Source organism: Bicyclus anynana, chromosome 2 (assembly GCF_947172395.1).
Source record: "Bicyclus anynana chromosome 2, ilBicAnyn1.1, whole genome shotgun sequence".
NCBI classification, from domain to species: domain Eukaryota; kingdom Metazoa; phylum Arthropoda; class Insecta; order Lepidoptera; family Nymphalidae; genus Bicyclus; species Bicyclus anynana.
In genome coordinates, this window is record NC_069084.1 from 19470792 (window position 1) to 19480116 (window position 9325).

Consider the following 9325-nt stretch of genomic DNA (forward strand, 5'->3'; position numbering starts at 1 on the left):
CGTTTCTGTACCAAACCTTTAATATATTGGCGAGTATTCGTCGTCGGGTGGTTAACTGCTACAAGCTTTCCCCACAAGATGTCGTATGAAACCAGGTCAAATGCCCCAGAAAGATCTAGAAGCAGGCATAAATTGGAGTTTTACGCCCAGCCCAGTATGTGACTATATGCTTATCACTCAAAACAGCACTTTCTGTTGACAACCCCGGACGAAAACAAAACTGGTTGTCATGAGGCTTACCTAAATAACTTATTCAATTGAGTGTTAAGTAAACTATCAAACACCTAAACGACTACAGTAGCTAATGAAATATATAGGATAGATTTGTCGAAAACACATAATAATTCACTAATAAAGCTTTTTTTCTTTCTTTCAAAACAAAATAAACCGGAAAGTAGCGGGAAACACACCGACTGGTCGGAGTCGCTCTACGACAGTACGAGCACTGCAGCAGCAGCAGCAGTAGCAGCAGCAGCAGCAGCGCGCTCGCTGCGGAACAAATCAAACTAGACTTGCATTATATTTTTAGAAACTTAAATTTATTATCTACTTTACAATACGTGTGTCACTTATGTTATCAGTAATATTACATCAACAATGGAGGCTGCGACTCATCGCTCGTACGTCAGCACAACACTCCAATGTTCGCGTCAGCGACGAACGGAACGTCCTGTCGTAGAGCGCGGCGCTCACGGCGCGCCCGCCGGCACTAGGCCGACAGGTCGCCGTGGTCGAACAGGTCCTGGTCGTAGAGCGCGGCGCTCACGGTGCGCCCGCCGGCACTAGGCCGACAGGTCGCCGTGGTCGAACAGGTCCTGGTCGTAGAGCGCGGCGCTCACGGTGCGCCCGTTGGCACTAGGCCGACAGGTCGCCGTGGTCGAACAGGTCCTGGTCGTAGAGCGCGGCGCTCACGGTGCGCCCGCCGAAGTAGCGGCCCGCCAGCGCCGCCGCCGCCGCCGCCGCCTCCTCGGCCTCCGCGAACTGCACGAAGATCTTGACGTTGGCGTGCGCGGGGTCGTCGTCCTCGCTCTGGCGCTCGTTGTAGATGACGAGGCGCTCCACGCGGCCCCACTTGCTGCACTCCTCCTGGATCTCGTGGTGCAGCGCCTCGTCCACCTCGTCAGCCGCCACCATGTTGCGCAGCAGCAGTGTGCGCGATGCGCGCCGCCGCATGAGCCGCTGCATGACCAGGTGGCGCGCCGACTGCCCCGAGATGCTCAGCGACTCCTGCTGCTGCAGCGTGTCGGGCGAGCTGTCCAGCAGCTTGCGCTGCAGCGCCGCCTGCTGCACGGCCGGCGCGTCGGGCGGCGCGTCGGGCGGCGCGCGCGGGATCACCACGCCGGGCGGCGGCAGCGCGGCGGGCGGCGGCGGCGGCAGCGGCAGCGCGGCGGCCAGCGTCGGCAGCGCGGCGGCGGCCGGCACGCCCAGCGCCGACAGCTTGCTGAGGCCGAGCGCCACGGCGTTGCTGGCGACGGCGTCCATGGCCTGGATCTTGGCCGTGGCGGCGGCGGCGGCCACGGCGGCGGCGGTGGGCATGGCGCCGGGCGGCGGCGGGCCGGCCAGCGCGTTGGGCGGCGTGATGGCGCGGCCCACGCGCAGGTACTGGCCGCCCAGGTCGAACAGGTTCATGGAGGCGATGGCCTCGAGCGCGGCGGGCAGCGAGCCGTACTCGATGAACCCGTAGCCCTTGTGCTTGTGCTGGCTGGCGCCGTGCGCGAGCTGGCAGTGCGCGATGCTGCCGAAGGCCTCGAACACGTTCTTGATGTCGTCCTCCGTGAGCTCGGGGTGCACGGACGCCACGTAGATGCGGTTGTAGCGCTTGGCCTCCTCCTGGATCTCGTCGATGACGGCCTGCGCCTGCGGCATGTTGGAGGGCCGGCCCACCACCTTGATGTTGCGCCCGCCCAGCATCACGCCGTTCATCTGCTCCAGGCTGAGCTGCGCCGCCTCGGGGATCTCGTACTCCACGAAGGCGAAGCCCTTGTGCTTCTGCGTCACCGGGTCCCACGACATGTTGATGGACTTGATGGGGCCGAAGGGCAGGAAGGCCTGGCGGATGGTGTCCTCCTTCAGCTCGAAGGAGATGGAGCCCACGTACACCCTGCGCAGAGGGACGGGGGTTGAGCGCGGCGCGGGCCGGGCGCGCGCCTCCGGCGGCGGGCCGAGTCAGATCTTTTCAGCGGACCGTCTCGGACTCGACCTGCCGCGGCGGGAGTCTCCGGGCATCGCTCTCATCACGCGGGGGCGCGCGGGGGCGCGCGGGGGCGGGCGGGGGCGGGCGGCACGTACCTGCACATGAGCGCCAGCGCCTGCTGCCGCTGCACCTGCGTGCGCTGCGTGGCCATCTGCTGCTGCTGGTGCGCCAGCGTCTGCTTCATCAGCACCATCTTGATGCTCTGCTCCATGGCGTACTTCTTGGCGCGCGCCACCGCGTCGGCCGCGTCGGGCGCCAGGCGCGCGCCGCCGCCGCCCAGCAGGCCGGCCAGCGTCGACCACTTGGCGCCGGGCCCCGAGTACACGTCGCCCACCTGCTGCAGGTCGTAGATGGGCGCGCCCATGTAGCCGCCGCCCGCGCCCGCGCCCGCCTGCAGCTGCACAGATGAGAGGATTAGCCACAGAACAGCGAGACACTCGTACATTTGACGCTGCGCGACGTGCCTCGCCCGTTCGTCGTTTGTAACATTATGAACATTTGTTACGGTGTAGAATAAAGTTTTGTCCTTGGGTAAAATCCCCAGCTGTCGCGTTTTTCTGTCAAAATTCAAGTTTGTAGCACTTTTAACTCTTTAGTGGATGAATTTTTATCCCTATTGCATTTCACATTCTATCGATAGTCAATGTTATCTGTTACCATGAACAAAATTTGAGAAATGACAGACTTTCATAAAAAACAGTTCAACCCTAATTAAATACATACGGGGAAACTATGACTTGAAAATGTTAGATTTTAATTTTAGAAAAATTGCAACTCTTTTTATCCCTATTGCATTTTACATTCTATCGATAGTCAATGTAATCTATTACCGTGAACAAAATTTGAGCAACAAAGCGTATGAAAACCATTTTTACAAATATAACTTGTTAAATAACTGATTTTCATTTTTTCACAAATTTCAGCCCCTTTTAGCCCTTCATGGGTTGAATTTAAAAAATCTTGGAATTGAAATCTTTGAATTTAAAAAATGGACAAATTTTTATAACTGTAACTCTAATATTGAAAGTTTGTATGGAAATACAATTGCTAAAAAAAAAAAAAAATTGTATTACTAATTAATGAAAAAATAAAGACTTTATTATTATTATTATTATGGAAAAACCCCCATTTCACCCCCTTGTGATTTTATTTTCGCTATAAAAAGTATCCTACAACCTGCTCCGTATTATGGTCTCAAACCGTGCTAAGTTTTGTTTGACTCCATCCAGGAGTGATGCCCGCTCAACAAAAAATGCGGACAGACAGACAAGAAATCGAAAAAACTATTTTTTTGGCGTCAGTTTCGATTGTATAACGCCCTCCAACCATTTTTTTAAAAATATCTTTAATGTACAGAATTTGACCTGTTACAGTTTTATTATAAGTATAGATATGCGAGAAACACACTTAACAACAACATGCGGGTTGTGGAAAAACACAAACACGCACCAACATCTTATAAGAGGGAATACAAATGAACCCAAGTATGGAGTGAATATGCAATAAAAACAATTTGTGATGGACAAAACCTACAAAATCATCACTGACGAAGCCAGTGACCACAACACAAACCTTAACACCCTGGATGTGTACACGCATGGGTCAAAGACTGGCACAGGTACTGGGGCTGGAATCTACTGCCAAGACTCAACATACAGATTGCACAAGCGCTTGGTAAGGACAACTCAGTCTTCCAGGCAGGACGCGTCGGCATCACAACAGCGGCTGTTGCCGTGACCAACAGACAGGTAACAAATTTCAATAATAATATACTTAGCGATAGTCAGGCAGTACTAACAGCACTGGCACAACACTCGACCACTGATCAAAGCTAGCCACGACAAGGCTATCAAAACTTGCAACTAAAACAGTGACCTTAAACTGGATAAAGGGACACAGTGCATTCTTAGGTAATGAAGCGGCAGACGAACTAGCGCGTCGCGCCACGAGACTGAAGGTAGTAGGGTCCGAACCAATAGTACCTATACTATTCAGTGAATACAAAACATGGTTACATAAACAAACCATTAGCACCCATGCCAACTATGGGCCTGCATAACCATGTAAACATACAAAAGAGGCACTTCCAGGCCTCGACCCAAGGTTAACTATTAAATTTTCTTTCTGCTTAGGCCTTATAGGTATACCCAACCTGATACCATGCGACTATCAGCATTCTGTCTTTTTTTTGCAAAACTTTCTTAGTGAAGTAGTAAATTTACCCTCAAAATGGAAACAGATTAAGGTATATTAAAATGGTATATATTTCTAACTAGCGGACGCCCACGACTTCGTCTGCGTGAAACTCGATGTAAACTTTCAACTACCTCTACCCTACCCCTGTTATACCTCTACCCTACCCTTACCCTACTTAAGTGTAAGGTATCAGTATCAGGGAGCAACTTTGTTATAAACTTTATAAACAAATCTATTAATCTTGAAATGAATTTTTTTAGAGGTAAATTTATTTAAAGGTAAAGGTAGGTAAAGTTTCTGGTGTGTAAAGAACAACCAACTGTACAGCTACATCCATCTTTGATGTTTGTGAGTGCTTTTTGTTTAGCCCTGAGCTACAGCAAATGTTTTTTTGGATTTGTTGACACTTACTGTGAGTGCTGCAATTGCTAACTAGTGTAACAGGTCAGTTATCTATACTACCTACTATTACAAATCTGAAGAGTTTGTTTGTTTGATTGAACGCACTAATCTTAGGAACTACTGATCCGATTTGAAAAATACAATGTACATGTATATAAAAACAATTTGATAGTAATTGCCACCAAGTCAAACATTACCGCTCAACTGATTGGAGCGTGTGAGCTTCATACACCCCAGCATACAAGACGGGAGGCCTGGCCGGGACGGGAGGGTTATTGAAATAGACTAAAGATGGTAAATTTACACAAAGTAACAGGAAATATTATTTAATTATTTATATTTATATACATATTATTTATTTTTATAATACATATTATTATATTTTTTAACATCTAAGGGAAATATTGGGAGCAAGGAAAAGTGATTACTGAGACGTCTCTGGGCCGGGGAGCACATAGTCACCATGCACGGGAGATCCCCTCAACTTGCCTCGGTGTTTTCAAGACAGCATAATAATGCAAGTCAATAGCAAATTGTACAATTGTGTGAAATGAAAATATGATAATGCAAGGTAAGTAATGAGGTTTTTAACATAAAACAACGTGAAAGATGAGAAGTATTATGTTGATTATCAATAATTGCACAGCCAACGCCAGCCGGCGACCGCAGCTGGCGGGCTGCGCCCTGCGGTGTCGACTGTCGACTGTCGGTGCATGGCGCGTGCAGCGCCGGATTCCGGCATAGGGAATACAGTACAGGTACTTTCACTCACCATTTCCATCTCGATGTAAAATGTTAGCCCGCCAATAATATAGCAACTCTATGGCAATGACCTTGTTTAGTTTGGTTTCGTAGATAATTTTTATTTCACATACTGAAAGTAATTCGAGTGCAATCACATACGATACCACAGATTAATATATAATGCACATTGCACAGATCACTATAGACTAGAAATGTAATGATACGTAGTATCCAGGGTGTAATCAGTCTGTACATTACGACCTCAGTACAAATTGCATATGCCTCCTTGGTTCACTATTTGCTCAATAGATGGTGCTTTAAGGCACTTTGACCATCAGGATTCTGAGGTAATCTTAAGCCATCTTAAAAAAAAATTATAACCTTGTGCGGCTTGTGACATTTTGTTTAATTATGTAGACGAAACTGTTTTATTTCTTCTGCTTTCTTCATGGTGTTTTTTGCGTTTATCTTTCCCGACTACTTGGCTTTTTTTTATGGATTTTGGTGACTGTTATAAATCGTTTTGACCTGTGTGACGTTTACTTTGGATTCTGAGAACTCTGTTATATATGTCAAATCTTGAGATTTAGTACCTACCTAGAGTTCTTCTTTTTTATATTTTCATGCACATTTTTTACATTTAATTGGTGTAAGTCAACAAATATATTGTTAAGTGGTACCACTAGAGGTTTTGACGAAGATGACTCTATTCAAAGAGACGGAGTTGTTTATGTTCACAAAAGGAGAAACAATAAATAATTATATGTACCCATTTGTGTTTTTTTTATTTGTATCCGAATTCCTAAATGAAATAATCATAAAATTAAAGAACAGTTAAAACTAGTAGGTAAACATTATGTTTATGCCTCTATGGATATAGGTATATATACGTAAATCGACGATCATTTTATACTAAATATGGGTATATATTATGATTGATGTAGTTCTCTATCTGCTCACATGCTGGCGCTAAGCGGAGATGGCATCTGAGGACTCTATACCATATATTCAATGTACTCTATGGTAGTATCCAAAGAGTAGAGTAGTATCTATTAATCTGTGGCTATCACAGATCATAGATATTAAAAAAATATTTGACATTTGTTAATTGTTTGCACCTTAGACCATTAATAACTGGACGTGGTTCGCTAACCGTTACCCCTCTGGCAAAGATCAAAAATCTATGATCTAATGCGTTTATAAAAACTGTTGCTACAGAATCGATGTCTCATTGTTGTAATCGTTTTCGTCTTGTAAGGAGCTCCCTAAAAATGCCGGTTTGTGTAGTTGAATGGCATAAAAAACGGCCAAAAACTTGTAGTTTAGTAAAAGATGGAGTAACGTTTCATTTGAAAGTATTTAAACCTTAATTTTATCAAATTTTTAATAAAAAAAATTTATAAAAAGAATCGATTCTTTTGACGAAACAGCCAAACATCGATCAGTAATCGAATCTGTGGATAGTCTAAGCAATGTCACAGTAAAAATATATACAAGCAGTAGTTTGACTTCATACTAGAGGTCGAAACGCGAGCTATACCTACGCACCTCGAACTCAGGGCGTGCGTGGGGTGCAGACAGTCACGACAGTGCCGCAGTGAGGAACGCACGGTGCATTGGATTTTTTAATTATGACGACTAGGAAAAATAGCCTCGCAAATGGTGGGCTATTATATTTATTAAGTTTGTTTAACATTTTGTATTCTAAAAGCATAATTTAAAAAAATATATATATAAAAAAATGCTTAAATAATAAAATTGTGTAAATAGGTAAATGACGAAAACGGTAAATTATTAAATAATGATTTATTATTTAATGATTTATTAGTAATTATTAAATAATGATTAATTATTATTAATATATTACTTGTATATAAACTCCCCCTACGTGTAAAGTGGGGATGATTTTTTTTTGTTTTTTTATTTCACAGTGTGGGGTATCGTTGGATAGGTCTTTGAAAGTTGTAAGGGGCCATTAACATATTTTGATTTAGGGATCCGTTTGTAAAATATTAAGCTTTTAAGAGCTAATTTTAATTTTAATTGTCTCCAGCCTCTACCGGCTAAATGGTTATCCATAGGCTATTAAGCCTATTAGTTAACGGCTAATAAGCAATTGCTATTTATCGAAAAATAGTCGACCAACTTAAAAAACGTAATTGGAAATGGAAAATTGCATACTAATTCCGTTGTTAGTTAAAAAGATAAAGTTGTCAGTACGATTACTCAGAGTCTGTTAAAACTAGAAAGATGAGATTTAGTAAGAGTATGTATTTATTATACGTCTATAAAGTGGTAAAAAGATGTTTTTTTTTTGCATAACATAAGGGATTAAAGGGCTAACATAATCTACGGAACCCTACACTGCGCGTGGCCCGACACGCACTTGACCGGTTTTTTATTATTTGGTCAAGTAGTGTGGAGGTAATACTTAGATGGTATCACCAAAATAAACATATAAATACGATCCTTCAAGGTCATTGATTAGTATCAGCCTTGTTTAAATCTACCAATCAAAAAACAACACGCATTTTATTGTACACTTCCTATTTTACTACAATTTTAGTGTAAAAGTATTTTATTGTTTACATAAAAAAAGTATATTTACAATCACAAAACTAAATGGAAATACAAAGTTGGCAAATGTAATTAAAATGCCGGAGATACTATCGCATGTTTACGTACCGCGCGGCTGTAGGTATTTATTTCAAAAATACGGCCGAGTTACAATACTGCTTGTATATATTTTTACTGTGGCAATGTGTTTGTAAGTGTGTGTAAAAATTACGCGTGTGTGTATTGCGAGTCAAATTTATAGTTGTGTGTAGTGTATGGACACAGAATATACTTAATGGTGTTAAATGTTTTCGATGTGTGAGTTTACCTCGTCCTCCTCAAAAAATGACAGACTTTTTGTTGGTGAATTTGGGTGCAAACCACGGCCTGTTGTTAATGGTCTGCTGTTATTAATGGTTTGCACAAATTAAAAGTTTTTATTGTTTGCAATTTGCCAAAAAGCACAGATCACGCACAGATTATATCAAAAAAGTAACCCCCACCACAGACGACAACTATACTATATTCCAAATCCGAATTCCAGAAACGTAAACAAGAAACCCCGTATACGAACTTTAACTTTGAAAACGAAATTTTCACTGTTGCATATAATAATCACTCATACAGGTCTTATTTCTTAAAGTGAAATATTTGAAGTTTATATTATACACAAAAGTAACTCAAAATTAATAATTTAAAGTAATATTTTATCGAAATACTAAAACATAGAGTACATTGAATATATGGTATAGAGTCCTCAGATGCCATCTCCGCTTAGCGCCAGCATGTGAGCAGATAGAGAACTACATCAATCATAATATATACCCATATTTAGTATAAAATGATCGTCGATTTACGTATATATACCTATATCCATAGAGGCATAAACATAATGTTTACCTACTAGTTTTAACTGTTCTTTAATTTTATGATTATTTCATTTAGGAATTCGGATACAAATAAAAAAAACACAAATGGGTACATATAATTATTTATTGTTTCTCCTTTTGTGAACATAAACAACTCCGTCTCTTTGAATAGAGTCATCTTCGTCAAAACCTCTAGTGGTACCACTTAACAATATATTTGTTGACTTACACCAATTAAATGTAAAAAATGTGCACGAAAATATAAAAAAGAAGAACTCTAGGTAGGTACTAAATCTCAAGATTTGACATATATAACAGAGTTCTCAGAATCCAAAGTAAAGCACAGGTCAAAACGATTTATAAC

The 9325-nt window shown here is 43.0% G+C and overlaps 1 protein-coding gene across 1 annotated transcript; it reads right to left on the reverse strand.

The window, feature by feature from the left end:
* Positions 1-517: 517 nt before the first annotated feature.
* Positions 518-5725, reverse strand: LOC112049860 (poly(U)-binding-splicing factor half pint). The gene is made up of 3 exons (XM_024087901.2): positions 5565-5725; positions 2290-2591; positions 518-2101 (listed from the first exon to the last, which is right to left on the reverse strand). Exons 1-3 carry the CDS (start codon positions 5571-5573, stop codon positions 856-858), a joined length of 1557 nt encoding a protein of 518 aa, XP_023943669.2. The 5' UTR covers positions 5574-5725; the 3' UTR covers positions 518-855.
* Between the last annotated feature and the right edge of the window lie 3600 nt (positions 5726-9325).